Below are 23,966 nucleotides of genomic sequence, written 5' to 3' on the forward strand. Positions count from 1 at the left end.
CACCTGATGGGGGGGGGCAGAGAAATACAGTTTTAGGAAAGGCAGGAGGGAACTTCTTCTGGAAGTGTACCTTGACCTGGGTGGTGGATACGTGGGTGTCTACATAGGCAGACAGTTGTTGAGCTGTGCACTTAATACTAATGCACTTTAAGCATATATATGTATACACAAGGATATAAATATGTCCCCTCGGTTTTTAAAAAAATAGATTCCACAGAGAGCTTGATGAGCGGTAGTAAAATAAACGACAACAAAAACCACAGTGTAAGTGTGGCGTCACAGGGACCTATACTGAAAACCTGGCTGTTGACCAGTTCTGTGATGTTAAATAAGCTACGTAACCTCTCTAAACCTTACCTTTCTTGTTGAGGTGTGGACTGGGGGGATCAGAACACCACTTTTTAATAACAAGGACTTGGCCCAGGGCTGGCTCCCACTGGGCACTCTATCCCCAGCCATGTCCATTGTCATTAAAACCAGTGGCCCGCCCTGGCCGGTGTGGCTCAGTTGGCTGGAGCATCTTCCCAACACTGAAGGCATGTGGGTTTGATTCCCAGTTAAGGGCACACATGTAGGTCTTGGGTTCAATCCCTGGTCCAGGTGGGTTCGAGCCCCAGTCTGGGTGTGAACAATTCCGGGTGTGGGCATGTACTAGAAACAACCAATCAATGCTTCTTTCTCACACTGATGTGTCTTTCTCTCCCTCCCTCTCTTCCTTCCTCTCTCTCAAAAAAAAACGATATAAAAAACAATGTCCTCAGGTGAGGATAAAAATAAAAAAAAATAATAAATAATAATATAATAATAATACCAGTGGCCCTACAAGGACAGAATATGGGAGTGGTCTTTCCATTGGGACACACTGTCTATAGAAAATTTAAAGATAAAATAAAATCGAGGCGAAGCTGGTCTGCTTTCTGTCGTCACCACACACTGGCAGATCTAAACAACATCAGTCTGAAGTATCCTGTTCCGAAAATATCTTTTGTTTTGGTCTAAGTTCTAACTGTTGGATTTTATTAATATATATGTGTAAGCTTTGGATTAGCACACATTAATTTCTTGTCCTTTAGCAAACATAGTCTGCAGGGAAGTTCCCTTGGAGACCCTCGAGGACTCCGGTCACCCCCAGCACATCGGAGCTGAGGGACACACCTTCATCAAGAAAGTTCCGGATTCACTGTGCTTGCTTCAGGGACGGCCCCATCTCCAGCCCCGTGGTGTCACATATGCCTGCATCTCCAGTGGCTCCAGGGACACCATGACCATGACTGACAGCGAAGACACAGATACAGGGTGCCCAGTCCTGTCATTCCATGAGTCTACTAGGCGTTCTGATTGGTGGTGCTTAAAATTGAAAAAGGAAACACGTGCGAAGGATGATGAGCGTGTTTGGTACGTGCACGTCTTAGATCCCCTATGAAATAGGCGTATATGTACTTTATCTCATGACTGTTACAGAAAGTAACTTCGTTCTATAAAGAAGGCAAGTGTTCAAAAGTGGTCCACTCTGGGTATAACAAGCCCTAGGCATGCCTCTGACTCAAATATAAGAATTCATCTATTGACCGTCAATCAATCACTGAGTCAAGTATCTCTCCTTCCCTCCAAGTCTGTGGGCACCCCACCCCTGCCCCCAGAGGACTTCCTCCAGCAATCCCACCTTCATCCTTGTGAATGCCAAGGAAAAACAGACGCCTACTAAGAAGGGCTCCTGGTGGCTAACTGGGCTCAAGTTTTTATAAAAACAGAGCCTGGAGGCCATTTCTGCACCGGGGCCACTTGTGCAAACAGCACTTAATGGAGAAGCCTGCTCTGGACCTGATTCAGCTGAATCGCCTGCCTGTGCCCCGTGCTTCTGCCACCTGAGCCGGCCCTTGAAAAGGAGTTCCTGGAATCCTATTTTAACCCCTAGGACTGAGGCTTTCTCCATCCAGTCTGAGCTGCACAGCTCTAGCCAATCAGAGCAGCTCCATTCTGACCAATCAGGATAGTGCCTTCTGAACCAATCAAACGGAGAGGATTTGGAGTCCTCATCTGCATGACGGCAAGCCAATTAGAAACCAGGAGTAGGGACTCCGGTCCACATAAGCCAGCTCCCTCCAGGCTCAGGCTGTTCCTTTCCACCAAAGCCTGAAGGTCGTGTCTCCCTGGCTGAGCTCTAGCGGGAGAGGGGCCTGACCCTGGGGCTGCCTCACAGCCTTGCTGTAGTCACAGCCGTGCCGTAGGGCAGTGCAGCTGTTTTGCACTGAATAAAATCTCCCTCTTCGCTGCCTCCCAACCTGGGGATTCCTGTTGGCACTGAGTTGGCAGCAGTGAGCATCAGTTGACATCCTTCACCCCCTCATCTTCTTCCCCTAAGACTGCAACCTGGAGGGCATCACCCCCCACACGGATGAAAGTCCCTCTGTCTGATACTGATATCAAGTCACTCTTCTTCCTCACCAGCTGTCCATTCCAGAACCCTCTGCGGTCCAGCTCCCTCTGGCTGAGGTTTGAGGAGCTGGTGGAGATGGTGGGGGCCAAAGGATTCCCCACTCGCCCTTGGCCTCACCTCTGTTATCTTTGCCGCAGTCTGCAGTCAAAGCTCTTGTCTGCATACCCGCCACCCCTCAATGGCCGGAATGTTGGAGATGCCTCCGAAACACTGGTGGCTTTTGAATTTGGGTCTCTTGCTCCCCATGTACGACACCACACCCCTCCTCACAGTCAGCTCCAGTCCCCCCCACCCCCCACCCCCGGGCACCTGCAGCTCCCAGAATCGGCGACGCTGGCATATCATGCTCTCTCCCTCCTCTAGGTGTGCGTACATGCTGTTCCTTCCACCTGGAACATTCTGTCCTCTCTGACCCCACCTTTCCTTGGCTGTCTGGAAAGGTACCTCCTTCAGAAAGCTGTCCCTCGCCCTCTGCCTTAACAAGGACCCCTTCTTGGTGTGCCCAGAAATTCCACCTGTTTTCTCCCTGGCACTGCCCACTCTGGGCTTTGACCCAAAGCCTGCGCTGTGTACCCAGTCCCCGCAGGGGCCCTCCGAGATGGCCAAACTACATGAAACGGACTTGGTCCTTCCAGATCAGCTCGTTGTGCCCAGCGAGCGCACCACAGGCCCAGCCTGCGTGGGCTCCTCCGCCACAGCCGCCTGCCAGAGGCCGGAAAGCAGGCCCTGGGGAGGCCCCTCGTTGCCAAAAGCAAACAGGCCGCCAGGGAAGTTTTGCTTTGGGTCACACCCGCCTCTGGGTGGCTGCCAATCCTCCTGCCAGAAACCGCAGGCCCTCTGGAGCTGCCCAGAGACCCGGCCACAGGGCTTAGGAGGACTCAGGGCAGCTCGGTGAGGGGGTGTCTGCCCAGCGCTTCCTGGATCCACAGCCCCCCGGGGTCGGGCAGGGGGTCTGGGCAGGGCTGCAGCGGCTACAGCCAAGGCGTGGGGAGGCCCTCTCTGGCTGGGAGGAGCTAAGAGGCCCCTGCCAGCCTGTAACAGGCTCTTGGTGCTGACAGTGGCTCTGGCTCTCGCACAAACACCCTGGCGGGCACCCCCTTGGTGGCCTCCATAGTCTCACCTTCAGGTAAACGGTGGGAGGCTGAGGATGGGGAGAGGAGCACGGAATGCAAAGACCAGTGTGCGTGTGTGTGTGCGTGTGTGTATGGGAGTGACCTCACAGCCTGCAGAACATAAAGACTTACAGGTCCTGCCTCCTAGGCTCAAAGCTGGCTCCGTGGGGGACACAGTTAACATGAGAGGCACACCTCAGACCCACCTCCTGGCCTTCTCCTTCCTCTGCCTCCTCTCAAAGGTAAGGGGGCCCCGTGGCCCCAAAACATACTGCTGGCTTCTTGGGTGTGGTGGGGGAGGTGTGAAGTCACTGCCAAGGACCCCTGGCAGGATCCCTGCAGGGCCCCGCGTCGGGCACAGCCAAGTCGGCCTCCTTGGTGCCCAGACCGCTGCCTCTGCTGTGTGACCTCAAGCAAGTCCCTTCCCCTCTCTGAGCCTCAGCTGCTTCCTCCGTGGAATGGGCACAATGTTCATGAGGTCTTTGTGAAGATCACTTTTGATAATTCATCTACAGTGCTTAGCAGAGGACCTGGCACATGGCAAAGGTTCAGAAGAGGTTTTTATGATTCTTACCCAGCCCCACAACCCTCTACAAAGCAGAAGTGCGTGTCCTCTTTACAAAGGAGCCTCCAGGTGTGACCTGCTTTGCCTAACAGCCAGCCAGGATTTGAATGGATGTTGGTGTCTAACTCACTGGAAAGTCAGACTGCAAGGGCATTAATGCTACTGGGTCCTCAGGCAGTGGGTGACCCGCCACCGATCCAGGCTAGAGGGGACAGGGAGACACCTCCATGGAATAATGGCTTTCCCTAGTGGGACATTTTTCAAAGTGCTTATGGAACATCTGCTTTGCCTAGCATGCCCAACCACCCTAGCAGGAATTACAAGCTCATTTTCAGTCACGCAAGGCTCAGAGAGGGTTAGCAAGTTGCCCAAAGCCACACAGTAAAGAAACATCAGAGCAATAGAGGGGGTAGAGCACAGGAGAGGCCTGGGTCTGTGGGGGCCGGGCAGGGGACTTCAGTTTGTGGCTCTTCACCCCCAATCTGGACCACGGCCGCAGTAGCTGGGCCCTGTCATCCCCCAGTATTTGCCGAGTCCCTGGTCCCCTGGGGACTGGCCCCACCCCAAGCCATAATCTCACGGTACTTTCATGCTCCTTTGAGGGGCTCGGGCAGGAGTTTCTCCCTTCAAATCCCAAGCAGCGTTACGGGGAAGCCTGAGAACCCTACTGGCACACCCATCCTGCTGTTTGTTCTGCCAAAGGGGGTGGGTAGCCTACAATGCCGGGGTGGGTGGCTGGAGTAGCTGGAGCAGGGAACTTGGGGTTTGGGGCCCAGGATTTATTGGGAAACCAAAATGAAGCCATCCCCAGCTTGCTGTGCACCCCTTCATTCCTCCCGGGTCCCAGGGAGCCCGGCAGCCTCCTACACAGAATGCAGGGACTTTGTCATCACCAACGGAGAGAGCCACCACACTCTCAGAGAGAGAATGCCATGTCCCGCAGGCAGGCAGGCAGGCTCCTGGGCTCAGGGCTGGGGACAGAGGTCGGGCACAGAGACCTGGAAACAAGCAGAGTCGCATTGATGAGAGCTGGCCGTGGCCTCACTTGGTCCGGTGCAGGGCATCTCCACCCCTTCTCGCTGAGGAGAAAACAGCTCCCCCTGCACAGAGCAGTTAAGGGAAGTGCTCAGAATCACACGGCGGGCCGGTGGCAGGACTCAGATTTCAACCCTCACCCAGAAGATGCCATGTCCAGGGCTCTGACCGCAGAGCCTTGACCCCAGCGACCCCATCAAGGGTCCAGGGAGACCGAGGTGTGATGGAGCAACTTGAACGGAGGGGTGGGGTTGTTAGGGTGGGGGTGGAGATAGAGGGAGACGAGAGAGGGCATATTCCTCCTGGGGTGTGCCAAAACGCCTTCTCCGGCTTGTCGTTATTCCTCCCGAACAAATGGGTAAACCGAGGCAGCAGCTAAACTGGCACCAGAGCCCCAGAGAACAAGAGGCAGGCCTGGTTATTAAGAGCCCGGGCTTGGGATTCCCAGGAACTTAGATTCCAACGCTGGCTCTACCTCTTACTGGAGATGTCACTACCTTGCCTTGAGCCTCAGTTTCCTCATCTCTAAATGGGCACAAAGCACCCTGCATCGGGGACTTAAATTAGACAGCATTTCAAAGGGCTCAGCACGTGGCGAATGTCAGCCATGGTCGTCAATAGCAAGAGCAGCCTGTCCTGGGTATCAGGGCCTGTGTGCGGTCCAGCCCCTGCCGGGCTTGCCGGGTAGAAAGAGGCCACAGTGGGAAGCCAGGTGCAGAGCAGAGGTCCCGTGTCCTGGCTCCGCTGCTCTCAGTGGGGAGGGGCCCAAGGGCCAGTTCTGGGCAGAGTTCCCCACTTCCCACTAACCATGGAAGCTGAGCCTCCGATTTGCCAGGAAACCCAAAATCCCAGCCAGCCCATGGCCACTCCGGTCAATGCCATGTGAATCCCCTTTGGATTTATTAAAATGCAGGTTTCGATCATGAACAAGGGCCCTAGGGGCCGCATGTCTGACAAGCTCCCTGATGTTGCTGCTCCTGGTCCAGACCACACGTGAGGGGGGAGGGCAGGCCAGGCCATCTTGTCTTGAATCTCTTCAGTATCACCCAGTCCCCCGCCTGACATTCCTGCAAAGGTTGCAACTCGAACCCTTGAAAGGCCCCAGCGCATGGCTGCACACTTGCATCCATCGCCAGAACCATTTTGGATGGGAGGCCTGGGAGGCCCTCCTGCTCAGAGACCACTGCTCCTGCCCCTCTCCCAGAAGCTGGAAGGCCTATTTGGGGCACCCCCTCGTGGCCAGTGTGGGAACTTCAAGTCACTGAAAGCATGTTTGCGGACTGGCGGGTGGGAGGACAAGGTGGGAACCAGGGCAAATGTGCCATTGCCTGCCCTGGGGCCACGTAGGGGATATGAGGGTACTGGTTTCATCTCCCTAACCTGCAAGTCTTCTATCCTCTGGATAAAGGCTCCAGTCCCCCAAGGATTCTGCTGAAGATTGGCCCTCCACAGATGGGGCCACTGGGACTGTCTTGAATCATGCCTACCTCTTGGTCCCCACCTTCAACTGGACATACGGGGAGCCCGTAGCATCTGGCTTCTGGTTTGGTTGTTTGTCCTGAGTGGGGGTGGGGGGGGGCAGTCAGGACACTTGAGCTGATTGACACCTTGACCCTGCTCTCAGGGTGTGGGTCCCCGGCTCCGACTCTCCCCTGTTAGAGGAAGAGTCAACCACCCACCCTGGGACTCTGGGTCACCAGTGCAGGAGCAGGAGCCCAGCCCTGCAGCTAACACACTGTGACTTTTGGCAAGTCCCTTCCATTCTCTGAGCTCAGGTGCCCCATCTGTGCAAGGGCGGGGGGCGGGGGTTAGACTGGAGCAGAGAAACCACAGACCCGGCTGTGTATCAGATGCCCCTGAACAGCCTGTTAAAAAGTCAGATTCCCGGGGCCCCGCCTCTGGAAGTTCTGATTTGGCGAATCCCAGAGCAGGCCTGGGGGGGTCGGTATTTTACCAAGTGTCCTGGTTGATTCGATGCTTGTCCAGCAGCATAGTCTGGATTGTTCTAGAGGTCAAAAGCCTCCATGGTACTGTCTGGTTTATTGGGCCCTCAAGATAAGTGCCTCCAGCCCACCTGCTGGAAACAGTGTAGGACCCTGTGGCTTTAATCCTTCACTTTGCTGCTTTTGCCTTCTGTAAGCTCCGAGGGTGCGGGGCCGCACGCAGCCCTCCATGGTAATCCACAATGACGATGGCCACGGCTGACCACACTGAGCATCCGCCGTACACCTGGCCTGTGCTGGGGGTTTCCCAGCCATTGTGGCATGTGCCTCACAAAACGACCCTATGAGGTACGTACTACCATTGTCCCCTTTTTATGAATGAGGATACTGAGGCTCAGGGAGCTTAAGTAACTTGCCCAAGATCACTCCGCTGATAAGGAGCAGAGTTAGGACTGGAACTCTAGTTCCAAGTCCATGTTCATGACCACACTGAGTACCATGGGACTGCCAGGGTTCAAGGCCAGGTCTGTGTGACGCTGGGGCCAAGGTGTGGACCCCACACAGTCCAGCCTGGCAGAGAGGTGGCCCATTGTGAGGGTCTCACTGGCTGCCTTGAAATATCGTGGCTAAGTCAAGTCTCTCTCTCTGCAGGTGTGTGCCCAGCTGTGCCCAACACCATGTGTCTGCCCCTGGCCGCCACCACAGTGCCCACTGGGGGTGCCCCTGGTGCTGGACGGCTGCAACTGCTGCCGGGTGTGTGCGCGGCGGCTTGGGGAGTCCTGTAACCATCTCCACGTCTGTGACCCCAGCCAGGGCCTGGTCTGCCGGCCTGGGGCGGGTCCCGGCGGCCGGGGGGCCGTGTGCCTCTGTAAGCAGGTTTGCGGGACTGATGGAGGGTGTTGTTGGAGACGAGGGGCGGTCAAGGCCATGGCGTCCTCAGTCAAAGGGAAATCCCCTTCTCCCTACCTTTAGCCCTCACTTCAGGTGCATCATGCATTCCAGCCAAGCCTGGTAACCCAGCCTTCCTGACGCCCCCTCCCTGCTTCTCCCCTCTTGTACTTCCTAGGACCATGCCACCACCTGAACAGCCTTCCCCCACTCCGGTCCAAATCACAGCCAACTTGCAAAGCCAAACTCAAACCCCTCCTCCTCTGAGAAGCCCTCCCAGAGTCTTCTAGTCAGAAGCCATCATCCCCTTCTCAGGGCCTTCACAGTACTTTTGGGGAAGACAAAAGTGCAGCCCCTTGTTGAGGGCATAGTGTATGTCAGGCACTGGGCTAAGCGCTTGCTACATAAATCACACAATGATCCTGCGAGGTAAGTGCTTTCAGGCCCATTGCATAGATGAGGAGACTGAGGTTCCTAGATATTAACTGACATGTTCAGTATCACACAGCTTGGGGCCCGGTCCGACAGGCTCTGAGGCAACATCCTGCCTGTCTTCCTCCCGGAGAGGAAGCCCGCAGCCTGAATTTGGAGTTTGCTTGCGCTTGGGAGCCTGAGCACCCTTCTTCTTCTGCCATCTCCTGGGCCCTGGGGGCCCCGATGCTTTAGATCACGTTCCCAGCTTTGCTCTGGGGACACGTGGGACCAGATCACTCTTGCTGCGGGGGCTGTCCTGTGCTTGGTAGGACATTTAGTCATGTCTCTGGTCTCTACCCACTAGATGCCTGTGGCACCCTCACCCCCAGGTTATGACAATCTGTGTTCAGACTTTGCTGAATGTCCCCTGGGAAGAGAGTCACCTCCAACTGAGAGCCACTGCTTTAGGGAAATAGAAAGAAGTAAGGGATCCTCCCTCTTTCCCTCCCTGCCTCCCTTTCCTCTCTCTCTCTCTCTCTCTCTCTAATAATAAGCCTTGCAGAGCAATTGGCCTCTTCCATCTCACTTTTATAACAATAAGAACGAGAGAGAGGGGCCCATGAATCATGGACAATGAGTTCCTCTATACAAAAAAAAAACCCTGTTAACAAGCAAAGCAACAAAACTTAGAGAAAGGAAGTGACTCTTAGTAAATCCTTATTAAATAGTTCATTTAACTAGAGAAGTATAATAATGATGGGCAATCTGTTAAATAAACCCACAGATGATTGCTAATAAAAACATGCCTGAAAAAAGACATGAAGCAAGTAGCAGCTTGTAAGGCTGGTATTCAGATGAGCCACGGCATGTGTCAAGTGATTGACAGCAAGGATTTATTAACATCCCGTAGCACTTAGCACGTGCCCCGCGCCAAGGGTTTCACAAATATCGCCTCATTTAATCTCATGACAGCCATATGAGGTAGGTAGGTACTGATGCTATCCTTATTTTATAAATGGAAACAGGAGACACAGAGAGGTTAAGCCACTTGTCCAAAGTCACACAGCTCGTAAGTAGCTGAGCTGGGATTTGAACTCAGCAAGCTGGCTCCTCAATCTTAGTTTCCATCGCTCTACTGCCTGACACCGTGCTTGGTACCTGGTGACTGCTATTGCCAAGAACTTCATTAAGGGGCTTTTCCAATTCCATCTTGATTCAGCTCACCCAGAGGCCAAGGATTCACTTGGTCCTTGTTTCTTCCTACCACTCCTAGCCCTGGCCGTGCAACATGGTGGGTGCTCGTGAATGTTTAATGATTTGAACTGAATTTAGAGGCTGGGAGCTGGTGAACCCCTCGGGTAGGCCGGAGCTGGCTAAGACCTCACAGGGGCTGAACTCAGTCTTGGCTCTGGGGGAACACCAAGCCCCTGGTCTCCCACACCCCAAACAGGTGGCTTCCCCAGCTCAGCTTCCCCTGGCTCAGGTTCGAAACCTCGGAGTCCTTGATGTCTCTCCATTTTTGACCTCCCACATACCATCCGCCAGCAAATTCTTCACAAGATTTCCAGAGCCTGCCATCCTCAGTCCCTCCATTGCTTCTAACCTGGTCTGAACCCCATCACCACCTGTCTAGATTTGGGAGCAACCTCTCAAGTCTCCCTGCTTCTGTCCCCCATCTATTCGCAAAGGCCCCTTTTAATATGTCAGATCACGCCCCTCCTGTGCCTGACAGCCCCCAACGGCTTCTCAGCTCCTCAGAGTAAAAGGCAAAGTCCTCTTAGTGCCGACAAGGCCCCTGCAGGGTCCTGGTCCTCTCCACTCTCTTGTCTAACCCCCTCTCTCCGTCCTGTTCTCCGCTCCAGCCACACTGGCCTCTCTGCTGCACCTTCGATGCTCCGGCGCTCTCCCAGCTCAGGGCCTTTGCACCCGCTGCCCCCTGCACTGTGTTCTTTGCCCCAGATGATCGGTTCTCTCCACAATGATCGCCGCACTTAAAACTCATAACCCTGCCCCACTCCTTAACCCCACCCTCCTTTATTTTTCCCGCACAAATCTGACATCATAAACTCTACATGCTTGCTTATTGTGATTATTTCCATTGCAGCAAAAGCTCCGATGAAGGCAGGATTTTTGCCTGTTAGAGTCATTGCTGAATTGCAGATGCCTAGAACAGTGCCTGGTGCATAGTAGGCACTCAGTAATTGTTGAATGAGTGAATGAATGAATGATAACAATAGTTCTAGTGGGGCTGGCAGTAACAGGCACCGTTTATTGAGCATGTACAGTGAGCAAGCCTTAGTAATGAGGTAGGTCCTATTATTATCCCTATTTTGCAGGTGAGGGAATTAGGGCTCAGAGAGGTTAAGTCGCCTGCCTAAAGTCACACAGCATGCAGGTAGCTGAAGGCAAAAAAAAATACCCGTGTTGTTCCTTCTCCTACAAGAGCCTCTCAGAGGGGAAGGAGGATGCAGAAATCACCGGGTAACAGAACTGTGCTCTGAAACTATTTGGGGGAGGCCGCTGGACAAAGGAGCACTGGAGAGGGTCTGGATGGAGTTGTGGGTTTGGGGCAGCTGTGTGTGTGTATGTGTGTGTGTATGAATGGATGTTGTACAGACCCAAGAGCAAGTAACTTTGGAGGTGCCTCGTGCTGTTTGGGACGACGCCCGGGTGCCCCAGGGCTGGGGAGTGGCGGCCCAAGCATCATTCCCCGCACCCAGCAAACTCGGAGCTGGAGGACCCAGGAGAGGTGCCAGGAAACCTTGCTAAAATTATCACTCTCCAGCTGACTTTCCTAAACAGTCCCTCTGTTTACCAGGTCATCTCAGCGACCAAGAGGCCCAGGGCTGCGGCGGCACCGGGGCTGGGGGACAGGGCTGGGCCAGGCTGGGGATAGGGACCGAGGTGCAACTGCCCCTGCAGTTTCTAAAAAACAGTGGTCACGTGGTCCAAGCCAAAATGTTGGGACTTGAAGCCAAAGGGCTGTGGCCTGGAAGGAGCAGGGAGAGAGGGAGCTGACACTGGTCCTGTGCCCCCACAGGAAGAAACACCCCCATCCCATTTATCAAGCATCTGCTATGTTCCGGGCTAGGGGAGAGGTGCTTTAAGTGCACTGGCTCACTTAGTGCCCCGGTGGCCCTGTGAGCAGGGTGCCAGGGCTCAGAGGGGTGATGTAATTTGCCCCAGGTCTCTCAGCTTTCAAGTGGGGAACTGGGGTTCAAACCCAAGTCTACCTGGTTCCAAAATCCCTGCATGTATATGGGCCTATTTGAGGTTTTTCTCTGAAAACCTGCTTGCCAACGAGTCCTTTCCCGGAGGCCCAGCTGAACTGCCCACCCACGTCTCCAGGAAGCCCTCCTGATTGCTCCTGTCTTTGTACTTCCCGAGCAGCTCACATGCACAAGCTCTCCAGGACACGTTACTGTATCATGGAGATGATAACCTTCATATCTGTCTCCCCCACTGGCCCCTGAGTCTCTCCAGGCAAGGGCTGTGCCTTAGCCCTGCCTAGCAGCGCAGTGGCTGGCACACAGAAGGGGCACACTGTACATCTCTGGAATTACAAGGAGTCAGAACTATTTTATCAGCGCCTCTTCTGTGCTGGGCCCTGTGCCAGGCAGTCATTCAAAGGACGTGGCCGTGCCGGGGTGAGCACTCTCAGCCCCAGGCTAGCAGAGGAAGTGCTAGTAACATCCATATCTTGACAACTTCCTTCAAAGTGTTTCCTGAGCACCTACTCTATGCTTAGCACCGTGCTACATACTATGTGCAAATTATCTCATGAAACTGAAGGTAGAGATTACTGTTCTCATCATTGCAATTGGTCCCGTGACTCAGAGGAGTTAAGCAACTTACCCAAAGTCTCACAGCCAGCCAGTTACGCCCCGACCTGACAGTGATGGCAACAACAAGCAGACGGACCATAACAGCCGGTGCATGAAATTTCAGCGTGTGTGTCACAGCTGCCTGTTATTGACCCGTCACGCTCGTGCTAGCAACAACAGAGCAACTAGGGTCTAATGCCTTCCTTGTGCTGTGTTCATTCCCGTATGTTGCAAGCTCTCTCCACACACGATCTCGTTTTGTTTAGTCTAGACCACAACCCCACGAGATACAGGGCGGGCAGAAGTAGATTTACAGCTGCGAGGACACGAAACTGAGTTTATTGTTGTGTTATTTATATCCCAACCGTAAACCTACTTTTGCCCGCCCGGCTACAAACCATTATAACCCATTCTGCGGGAGAGGAAGCGGAAGCGTCTTAGAAGTGAAATCGCTTGGCCTGGGTCCAGAGCTAAGAAAGGGGCTCAAACCAGGCCAGGCTGCTCGCGAGCCCTGTGCCAGGATCCGGCTGTGTTCCCGCGGGTGCCAGGGCAGGCTGGCCGAGGACCGGGGTGCGAATCGCCAGGCTGGAGCCCCTCACCGTGCTCAGGTGCTTTAAGAGCGCGGCTCCCCGATGGGGTCGGGCCGCTCTGCAGACAGAGCCGTGCCAGCGGAGGATGTGGCTGGTGCAGCCGTGCTTGGGGGAGGGGCGGGGGAAGCTGGGGTTGGCCACAGATGGAAACCCTGTTTCTCCTCCGCAGGGGGAGACGATGACGGCAGCTGTGAGGTGAACGGCCGCCGGTACCGGGACGGGGAGACCTTCCAGCCCCACTGCAGGGTTCGCTGCCGCTGTGAGGACGGCGGCTTCACCTGCGTGCCCCTGTGCAGCGAGGACGTCCGGCTGCCCAGCTGGGACTGCCCCCACCCCCGGAGGGTTGAGGTCCCGGGCAAGTGCTGCCCCGAGTGGGTGTGCGACCAGCCCGGGGTGGTGGGGGTCCAGCCCCTCCTGGCCCAAGGTGAGTGCGGGGCGGGCCCGGCCTGTGGGGCGGGGCGGGGCAGCTGGAGGGGCGGGGCGGGGTGGCTGGAGGGGCGGGGCCTCCGAGGTGTCGGGAGCCCTGGACACTCCAAAGGGAAGGTTTTACTCCCAGAAGGGGGAGGGGGGAGGGCTGAGGCGACATGTGGGAAAGTGGAGCGGAGAGTCACAGGCCTCTTTAAAACCGACAACACAAGAAATGGTGGTAGAAGTGCGTCATTTTAGTCATAACTGAGTAAGAGTCGAAACAGCTGGCAGCGTGGTGGAGAAGGGGAAAGGGGGTTAGAATACTTGATCCAAACTCGCACACGTATATTATAATATAGATTATTATTGTACTTGTAATATAGGGATACGTATTATGTTGATAGACCACACATATTATATAATACATAATATTAATATCCTATTATTTGGGCTTACCAAAAGAGGAACTCCAAACTGGACGTAGCAAGGTGGTTGCCTGGGTCATGGGCCTAGACCTTGTTGTTGCCAGGTGTTGGGTTTTTAAAAATCACTATTATACGAATGTGACTTGTTTTTAAAGAGGAAGCTGGAAAGAGGGTGCTGGCCCCGTAGACGACGGCACCACAGGGGAGGCGGTGGAGCGGGGTGGGCGAAGCGTGCAGTCGGCCCGGGTTCGGAGCCCAGTTCTACCACATTCTAGCGGCGTGACCCTGGGAGAGGTGCGTCGCCTCTCTGTGCCTCAGGCCCTTCCGCTGTAAAATGAGAGCGCCCCCTGCGGAGGGCTGTTGCAAGGACTGGATGAGCGAGCAACAGTAAAACCGCTGCGCCAGTGCCCGGCACACAGCACTCCACGGGCGGCAGCTGTGGCTGCCCCAAACTCGGAGTGTGGCGCCCTGTTTTCGTCCACAGGACACGGCCGTGGGTTCACCTTACGTAGAAAAAACAGGATAGGACACTGCGCATGCGATTTTATCTCCATCATGTGTGTGCGTGCCTGTGTACCTGCAGGTATGCGTGCACACACACACACACACCATACGTGCTGCACACGTGTGCATGTGGCACAGGGTTTTCTCAGCCTCGGAACTCCTGACGTCAGGGCTGGTAACTCTCTGTGGAGGGACCGTCCCGTGCACCGTAGCGTGTTTAGCAGCACCCCTGGCCTCTGCTCATGGGATCCCAGGAGCCCCCTCCCTGATGGTAACAAACAAAAGTGCCTCCAGATGTCGCCAAGGGGCCCCTGGAAGACAAAACTGCCCCTGGCTGAGGTCCACACGTATATAGGACTCGAAGGAAGGACACCAACATATGAGCAGAGAAGAGTAACCCCCCTTGGAGGGTCTGGGAGAACCTAGACCCTGGCGAACCCGCCGCTCTGTTCCAGGCTCAGCCTTGGAACCACTAGCGTTCCGGTGGCCAAGACACGGCCCCGAGACACACAGGCCACAGCCTCCCTGTGAAAGAGGAGCCCACCGACTCCTGGGGGATGGTCCCGGTCAGCGGCATCAGGCAGGAGGTGTTTACAAGTACCAGGCGCCGCACCTCCCGCCATTATTTTATGCAGCCCTAACCGTCGACTGTGAGGGCAGGTACAGAGGAAGACACAGAGGTCTGGAGAGGCTGGGCAACGTGACCGCGACCGACCACGCCACAGCCCCGTGGGCTGATGCGGCTGCCAGGTCCCGACCTCCCAGTGCTGACCCTTCTTTCTCCCCCGCAGGACTCCAGTCGTCCGGCCTGGTGGCTCTCCCACCTCCCGCCGCCCCCTGCCCGGAATGGAGCACAGCCTGGGGCCCCTGCTCCGCCACCTGTGGGCTGGGCGTGACCACCCGGGTGTCCAACCAGAACCGCTTCTGCCGACTGGAGACCCAGCACCGCCTGTGCCTGCCTGGGCCCTGCCCGCCTGCCGCGGGCCGCAGCCCACTACACGGTGCCTTTTAGGGCCAGGCCCAGCAGGCGAGCTTGGCCGCAGGCCACCCTCCAGCCCGGGTCCCCCAGCTGGACCCTGGGGGACAAGAATGGCCACAAGCAGCCCAGTCTGTCTGGACGGAGATAGAGCAGGGTTGCATTCACTAGTCCCATCTCCTCTAACTCCCAGCCTGGGGGGCCGGCCAGGTTTCTAGGGTCTTCCGGTCCACCCCCAGCCTCCACACGGCCGTTATCGAACAGGCACATGCACTAGCTTTCCAGGAGGTGGGCGACCATCTCTCGTCTCGGGCAGGTACTGGGCGGGACTGGCTGTCTTTCTGGGGGTGTGGTGAAGAGGGGCAGATCTTCCAACTCGCTCACACCCTTTCCAGGGGTGAGGCCGAAACGTCCCTGAGTAGGCGCCTCTGCGCGCACATGGGTGTCAGGCTCACACTGTCTGAGAAAGCCCTCCCCAGCCTGGGCAGAACTCAGGGGCCGAGAGGATGCTGTGTGAAAACCGCACGATGGAATCACTGTCTTGGAGAAAGTCAGAGAACAGGCCTTGGAGTGACCTATAAACTCAACTCGTGTCAGTGAGAGCGACCCTCTCCCGAGCCCCTGCCAGGTGCCAGGCACGGAGCCAGGCACCGTGTAGGTCAGTGCCCGGCAGTCGCCTGGGCTCCGGAGGAGCAGGGGAGGGTGTCCTCCGGGGCCTGGGAGCTTGGTCTGAAATAAACCGACCTACGTGTGAAGTTCCGTGCCAAGTCTCGTGTTTCATTGTTAAAAACAAACAAACAAACAAACAAACAAACAAACACCTCACCTCTATGTTTATGGGCTCCTCTGTGACCTACTGCGTTTGTTTAAAAATAAAAAGTGTTTTCTTCAGGACTCAACTAGGAAATTGGAAAACACACAGTTAAATGCATCGGTCTCAGGCGTGTGTTTAACGAGTGTTTATAACGGGCACACCTGTGTACGCCGCGCCTCGGTCGAGGTATAGAGCATCTCCATCATCTCCGAAAGTTTCCTCCCACCCCTTCCTGCTCATCCCTCCGCTCCCTGAAGGCAACTGCCGACCTGATTTCTAGCACCACAGATGAGTATTGCCTGTTCTTGAACTTCACATCAGTAGAATCACACGGTAGGCACTCTTTAATGAATGGCTTCTTTGGCTCAATGCCAGCCCTGGCGTGGAGGGGTGGAGGGGCCAAGGGAGGGCAGAGCCCAGAAGTCAGGGGACCAGCCAGCAGAAGGGGGAACCCCGGTGGGGCTATGTGCTGAGAACAGCAGCCCCCGAGGTGACGCAGCCATGCAGACCTTACAAAAAGTTGATGGAGTGGGGAGCGGGAACAGACCCCGGCTTCTGCTCTCTCCTGTCCCCCAGTTTCCAGGAGGGCCTCCCATTGGTCAAACCTCCTGAGAAGGTGGAAGGGGGGAGCCTGAGAATGCAGAGCTGGAGACAGGAAGCAGAGCAGGGGTGCGCCAGCAGGGCCTGAGAGCGAGCATGAGTCCGGCCCGTGAGGCTGTAAGTGACCCGCCCGCTCACGTTCCGGTCCTCCGGGTACCCCAGCTCGAGAACCACAGCCGCGCTGGAGCCGCTTCCTCTTCACAGAACAGAATGGACTCTGGTTCACAGTTGAGGAAACTGAGGAAAAGCAGTCTGTCCAAGGGCAGCTGGGATGGATTTCAGCCCACGCTCACGGTCTTGGGCTGAGTGTTTCGGGGCCCAGCTCGGCATGGGTAAACTCGGAACACGCGGCCAGGAGAAGTTCGGCTAATATCCCGAGAAACGAGGAGGGCAGGGAGCGAGGATGCAAGCGTGAACTGGGACGGAAGGGTCCCTGTGGGGCCGCTCCACGGAGAGCTGCACCCATGTAATTGCACATCACCCTTGAAACATTCCGAAGGGAAAATGCTCTTCCTAATCCCGTTTTACAGATGGGTAAACTGAGGCCCAGGGTGATGCATGAGTAGCCCCAGGGTTGCGGTGCTGGCCTCCGGGCCAGGCTCACTGCAGGCAGCTGCGAGCAGAGCCGTGAAGAGGGAGCCAGCCAACCTGCCCAGCTCTGGCCCAGTTGTCCCTACTCAGGCAGCTGCTTGAGCTCTCTGCGCCCCAGTTTTCCCTTCTCTGAAATGGGGGTGATGGCAGCAGTCAACACCGAGGGTTGTTGAGAGTATTCTGTGATTTAAATAGAAGTGTTAGCTACTATTAGCTTGACTTGATTTCTTGGCGCTTTAGTTTTTTCATCTGTAAAATGGGCATAAATAATAGTGCCCACCCTAGAGGGTCACAGCAAAGAGTGAGTACCCACCACACAGGAGTACCGTAAATATCAGGGGAGCAATTCCTCTATGTTCGCTTTCAGTATAAGCCATTATCACCCTGCCTCCGTGGTTCCTTCCAAGTCAGAGAGGGACGAGAAGGCAAGGGCTGGGGATCTCCTTATTGGTGGAGAAGAGGAGGAGGGGTTGGGGGCAAAGGTCCCCAGGTGAAAATCAGGCCACACCGCTGAAGCTCACAGCCAGAGGTACCCAACCCCCCGGCCATTCCCATTATATTCGTGCACTGTGTCCCTGGTGTTGTAAGTTGTATCCACGTTGTTGCAAGTCACGATGACGCGTTCTTTCTTATACAATATCCTATTGTGTGAACACACCACATTCTATTTATTCATTCTACTCTCCGTGGGCATGTGGGTAGTTTCCAGTTCACAGCTATTATGAATAGGGCATTGTGAACATTCTAGTACATCGGTAAACATTCCTGTGGAACGTACATTCAGAAGCAGAAGGGCTTGGTTGGGGCCTGTGACCTTTCTCCCGGGCCGGGCTCTCTCCCAGTGGGGTGGAAGTCTGGACACGTGATAGGTGCTCCGTAGGCACACATTGCATTCATAATAAACTAGGAGCTAACATTTACTGAGTTCTAACCACACACCAGGCTCTGTTCCAAGCATCTCGTATGCAATGCCTCACGTGACCCTCACTATAACCCTGTGAGTATAAATACGCCCATTTCACAGACAGAGAAACTGAGGTTCAGAGAAATTAAGGAAATAGCCCAAGTGTACAAGTTCAAAGTTGGCAAAACCAGGATTCAAACCTAGAGAGCTGGCTCCGGAGTCTACGCTCTTGGCTGCCAGGCTAAAATGACGAAAGCCACCACAGTGCTCAGGGCTAAGGTGCCTGGGCCTGGAGGAGAAGCTGCAAGAGTGGGAAGGAAGGAGCGGAGGGGAGGATCCGCAGGGCCCCACCACACCTGTGGATCTTGTATGAAAGGGTGGACAAGACAAGCAGGGGAATGAGACACCAGACGCATCCCTGGTGTTTCCGCTGGAGGCCGGGGAGAATGGGGGCCACTGGCAGAAACCAGGAAGGGCAACGGTGAGCCCCACGGGTGGCAGACAAGAGGGGGCATTTTAGATGGTTGAGTCTGAAGAGAAAGCAGTCACCAGGACAGTGTGGCTGGAGATCCAGGGTCAGGTCTGACACAGAAAAGAATTTTTAGGTCAGGAATTCAAGTCCCCTGCACGGAGGAGCGGAGTGGGTGATCGGATGTTCACCGAGGGACGGAGAAAACGGAACATGTGTATGTCAGTGCGCATAACTTCCCATCACCCCAGCCCGACCCCGCTGCCCTCGCTGCCCCCGCTGGCCGGGCCACCATCGGCTCTGCCACAGCAGTGCCGCAGCCTCTTCCTGGTTTCCACCGCTGCTCCTACAGAGTGCGCCGCAGGGCCGCGGGAGAACCAGGCCGCATCACACCGCTCCTTTTCCCTCGGAGAGGAGCCTCCGCGCACCCTGCAAGCCCCCACTTGGCCCCTGCCACCCCTGCGCCCTCGCACTCAGTTACTCTCCCCCCTGCTCGCGCCACTTACATCTCGCTGGCCTCCTTGCTGTTCCTCGAGCTCATTAGACGTGCACCCACCTCAAGACCTTTGCACAGGCTGTTCCCGCTGCCTGACGTCACCTTCCAGATGCCCCTGGGGCTCATCCCCTTGATCTCTTTCAAGTGTGATGCACAGGTCCCCATTGCACTGAGAACTCACCCCGGCCACCTCTTCCAGTCTCCCTGGTGCACGGAGCACAGACCGCCTTTGGACACACTACATACCTTACTCACAACGCTCATTATTTGTTGCTGACCTCCACAAGCACCGGACTTGGTCTGTTTGTTCACCGATGGATCCCCAGGACCTAGAACCTCAGGACAGAACCAGGCTCGGGTGTGATCGAATGAATGAAATAATATATCTTGTTTTTTAAAAAATGGGATTGAATGGGGCTTAGAAAAGTAAAATGCAGTTGACACGTGGGAGTGTCTGCCCAGTTCACAATGATTTCCCCGGGCCACGTCTGTGTGCGTCAGCGCTCACCCAACCGCCCCCCTCTCTCCCCCCCCCCCGCCCCCCACCGCTCCTGATCCCCATCCTCAGTATTTCTCAGAGTGGGGTTCCCAGACCAGAAGCATCAGCATCGCCTGGGACCTAGTTAGAAATGCCAATACCTTGTGGCCCAACCCAGACCCACAGAAACCCTGGAGGTGGGGCCCATAAATCTGTGTTTTAAAACCCTCCCCCTCATTACAATCTATGTACTAGAATCGGACAAAAACAGTGGTGCCCTGCTGCCCCCTTGTGGCACTTTGGTGCATGAACCGCGGAGAAGCCACCAGCAGGGAAGAGCCTTCTGAGACTGGTCCGGCTGCCTCCTCCGGTTTCACAGATGGAGAAACTGAGCCTCAGAGAAGGGAGGCGCCTTGGCCCCAGTCTCAGAGTGAGGCAGTGACAGAGCTAGGCATAGGATTCTTTTTTACTTGTGAGCAATGCAACAGCTTTCTTAAAATATTATTTAAACAGATGCCTACAATGGCCTCTACTGGGCCCCGAGCCAGGCCACCTCCATCTGTCCCCTGGCTGACTCCCTGGTCCCGCTGCCCACGGTCCAGCTCCCTCCTCCCACTGGCCACGCTGTGAAGCCAGAAGGATCGTTCTGGAGCACAATCGTGGTTATGTCACTCTGCCTGAACCCCTCGGAGGCTCAGCATTGGCCCCTGGGTTCAGTCCAGGCCCCTTCCATGACTCACGGGCCTGCTGTGCCTTCCAGACTCTTCTGTGCCCCAGCCACGCTGGACAGCTCAGAGGGCTACCCGCTGTTGCCCAGGCCTTTCCCCCGGCTGTGCCCTCTGCCCGGGGCACCGTCCCCCCACCACCTAGAGGAGCCCTGGTTACAGTCCTTCAACCCCAGGGCCCTGGCCCCCATCCCCTGTCCCCTGTCCCCTGCCCAGGTGCTCTCCTCCTACCACTCTGCCCCTCCCGCTCCCACATCTGCCATTTCTCTGCTTCCTCCAGATCGTTCCCGTCAGCGTGCACACACGCCAGCCCTTTCTCTAGTGCTGAGAAGGGTGCAGCCCCCCAACCTGTGCCCACCCCGGCTGCTCGGGTAGCAAGAGGTGGAGTGTTCTCTCCCAGGGGCACCTCCAGCAGCCTCACTGGGGGTACCTGGGAAAAGTGAGGCCACACACAGCCACCGTGTCTGATGCGTCATCAAAAAGTCCACCTGCCACTTCACGGCTGAAATGTGGTCCTAGGGTCTATGGCACATTCTCAGCCATGGGGTCATGACTTAGCTAACTCTTAAGAACTCGCCTTTTCCCCTCTGCCACTGTCTTCATTGTAATATTAGGGAGAACCCAAGGGCAAGAGCCCAGGCCTCTCAGACATCTTGGGGTTGGCCAAGGAGCCTGGTTGTTAGTGGCCCCATCAGCTGGCTGCTGTGTTGTCTGTAGCCTACTCACTGGTTTCTGGCCCCTCGCCACTGGCTTTCATAAAACGGCTCCAATCTCATCGCCGGGCCAGGTCTTTTCACCCTCTCTCTCTCCAGCATGAGCATCTCAGCTGCTTCTCTCCAGCCCTGAGGCCAGCAGGGGTCAGACACAAGCAGCTAATTTTGATTTCACCCCCCTGTCTCACCTCAAGGACCGGGCTTCCATGTCCCCATTACCCTCCTGCGTCCTTCTGTCTCTGAGACGTCCCGTTCACGTCCTGTCCTCCTTCCTTCCTCTCTGGATTCCTGCCCGGTGCCCCACTCTCAACCCCATTAAAGCCCAAGGTTTTAGAACCTTGTGGCAGCCATACGATCTCAGCTTACTCCACACGGTCAGCCCAGGGCCTCGGGGCAACCCCTGTGCGATGTCAAGTCCCCCTGAGCCCTTTCACCAGCCTGGCCAGATTCCTCACACATTTTAACTCGATCTCCAAAAGAAATGACAAATGTACTTTAAAATTTCCTATCAATGTCATGTTCTTAATGTTTCCTTAAGCATTGTAGTGTTTGAGCTGCTGGGTCCAGCCATGCCTGAAGCCATACACCCTTACACTTTTTAGTTATGTGAATCAATAAATTCTCTTTATTACTTAAACTACTTTGAGTTGGGTTCCTGTTGCTTGAATTAAAAGAGCCGCAACAAATATAATTGTATATAGTCATGTATTGTCATCACTTGTCCATTCTTGACTTTTATGTTAGACTTTGCACCCTAGAAGTTGAGTAGATTTTGGATGCATTCCTATGTCCCCGAAGCCCAGCCCGGGGCCTGGTACACAGGAGGTATTTAATTTACTACATGCCTGCTGGAGGGTGACTGAGGCCTGGGTTCTGGCCTTGACTCTGCCTCTAGTTTGTGACCTTGAGCATCCGGTTCTCCTTCCTGAGCCCAGCTCCCGACTCTGCCCAGTGGAGACGACCACCCTCGCCCTGCCCTGCTTGAGAGCTGCAGGGAGGACCAGACGAACCCCGGCGTATGAGGGTGCTCAGCGGACGCTCAAGTCCCGAGTACACAGGAGCTGTAGTTGTATTTTCGAGGAGGTGCATTGTGTCCTAATTGCATCAGCCCCTCAACAGACTGTGGGTTCTTAGGGGCACAAAGCAGACAGCGTGTTGTAACAGCAGAAGGATCTGAGAAGAGCCGCTTCGATGCCCTCCCCCACCCCCCAGGCCCGGCCGCAGCCTCCACGCAACACCAGACTTGCTGTGTTGTGTCTGCAGGTGAAAGGAGCAAGGTGGACGCCTGGTGCCCAGCGCCGGCCTCCCACACCCTCCTGCTAGAGCTCGCCGAGACAAGGGGCCCGGCGTCTCCTTAAATCTGAGTCATTGCAAGTGATGTGATCGTTGGGCAGAGGCTGGCTGAATGTTCTCTACACCATCTCCCTTTTCCTCCTGGGCGCCCGGAGAGAGACCGCACCTCCCAGCCAGCTGACTGAGGTCTGGCCGAGGGGTAGGACTCCAGATCTGGACCCCCCCCCCACAGTCCTCTACACGAGCTCTCTGCCTCCATCCATCCACTGGTCCCACACAGGGGCCCAGGGGCGGGGGCGGGGCACTCCAAGGTTCTACAACACGGTCCTTAACTTTTCCCTTTGAGCCTAGGACTCCTCAGGCAGCTGGGAAAGTCTCCGGTCTCCTTCTCAGACTAGTAATATTAAATATATAAGATGTAATGCATGGGGTGACTAAGGAAGCGAATTACTGAACTACGATAACTTAGTCAAAAAAGTGCAACAGTCATTAGATGCGCTTCATTATTAACATTAAACACCGCGATCTGGTCTAACTACCATCATTTTAAGGTGGCGATGGAATAAAGAGTAGGTCAGCCTCTCTGCTGTAACTGCCACGTGGAACGAAAGTACCTGTGACTCCTTTTGGCGACAATAAGTTGCCACATCCGTAACTGAAGGAAGCGCAGAACGCCAGCCGGAGGTCAGGGTAAGCATGCGGTTACGTTCCCCTTCAAGGTCAGGAGTCCCTGGGTCCATCCTCAGATCCCTTGTTGTCTCTGGGGTGAGAACCTCGGCTTTAGGGCAGGACAAGGCACAAGAAGAAGGGGGCTGGGCCCCTGGGTGACCACACAGGACGGAGGGCCCCCGATACTCAGACCAGAGGAAAAGGCTCCAGCAAGCCCTCACCCAACGTCGTGGTAGGTTCTGGAAAACTGCGACTTTAAGTGAGACGACAAAACCAACTAGACTCACTTCAGTGACAGAAACATGTTCAGTTCCTCTGGCCTCTTTCTGGCCACAAAAATATCGCCAAACTTCTACATAAAGACTCAACACCTTCCTAGCATTAAACACTGAATACACATGAGCTACGCATACGTTTGAGAAAGATGAGTAAAAACAAGAAACATCATGATTTTCCAACCTATTTATTCCAGTTCGGGGTCACGGTGGCTGGAGCCCGTCGCCCGCAGCTCAGGGTGCAAGGCGGGACCCACGCTGGGCAGGACGAATTTCCGTAGAGGCCCACTCACACTCACCCACGCTCCCTCAGACCGGGACGAGGTGCACTCACTAATTCACCCCCTGGCCCCCGCAGCACGCCGGTAGGGATGTGGCGGAAACCGGAGGCCCCGGAGGAGACCTGCGCGGACACGGGGAGCCCGTGCGAACTCCACGGCGCGTGCCCCCGGCCGGGAATTCATGTTTACCCGCTCATCGGTGTTATCATGGAGCAGCTTTGAGCAAAACGATGCTACTCCAGGAGCTGCTGTATTTTTTCCCCCCTAGGAACATGGAGACTCCGCGGCCGGGGCCGATGCATTGTTCCAGCTGCACGACCCTGAGCGCGTCGTCTGACCTCTCCGAACCGCCGACATCCCCACCGAGAAAACGCAGACGAGGGTCAGACTTGCCGGGCGGTCGCGAGGGCTCCAGGGGAAAGTAGTCCGAACGCTTGCGCGCTCCACGGTGACTACAGCGGAGGTCTTTGTACAGCAGCCGGGAACCGGCCCTGAAAACGCGGGCGACGGCGTCACCTCTGATGGGAAGTGGGTTCC

The 23,966-nt window shown here is 55.5% G+C and overlaps 1 protein-coding gene across 2 annotated transcripts; it reads left to right on the forward strand.

Annotated features, from left to right (window-relative positions):
* Positions 1-3,200: 3,200 nt before the first annotated feature.
* On the forward strand, positions 3,201-15,876 carry CCN5 (cellular communication network factor 5). 2 transcript variants are annotated; one of them, XM_036009874.1, is made up of 5 exons: positions 3,201-3,563; positions 3,684-3,791; positions 7,744-7,960; positions 12,978-13,232; positions 14,937-15,876. In XM_036009874.1, the coding sequence occupies exons 2-5, from the start codon at positions 3,732-3,734 to the stop codon at positions 15,155-15,157; spliced, it is 753 nt and encodes a 250-aa protein (XP_035865767.1). In that variant the 5' UTR covers positions 3,201-3,563; positions 3,684-3,731; the 3' UTR covers positions 15,158-15,876. The 2 variants fall into 2 exon arrangements, with proteins under 2 accessions (XP_035865767.1, XP_028380840.1); XM_028525039.2 differs by having other exon boundaries at positions 3,204-3,563; positions 3,698-3,791.
* Positions 15,877-23,966: the final 8,090 nt, after the last annotated feature.

This window comes from Phyllostomus discolor, chromosome 9, assembly GCF_004126475.2.
Source record: "Phyllostomus discolor isolate MPI-MPIP mPhyDis1 chromosome 9, mPhyDis1.pri.v3, whole genome shotgun sequence".
NCBI lineage: Eukaryota > Metazoa > Chordata > Mammalia > Chiroptera > Phyllostomidae > Phyllostomus > Phyllostomus discolor.

Excerpts from the sequence above, each read along its gene's own strand:
- CCN5 (XM_036009874.1), top strand. The coding sequence starts at position 3,732 with ATGAGAGGCACACCTCAGACCCACCTCCTGGCCTTCTCCTTCCTCTGC. Across the intron at positions 3,792-7,743 it reads TCCTCTGCCTCCTCTCAAAG|GTGTGTGCCCAGCTGTGCCC; the intron begins GTAAGGGGGCCC and ends CTCTCTCTGCAG. Across the intron at positions 13,233-14,936 it reads CCAGCCCCTCCTGGCCCAAG|GACTCCAGTCGTCCGGCCTG; the intron begins GTGAGTGCGGGG and ends TCTCCCCCGCAG.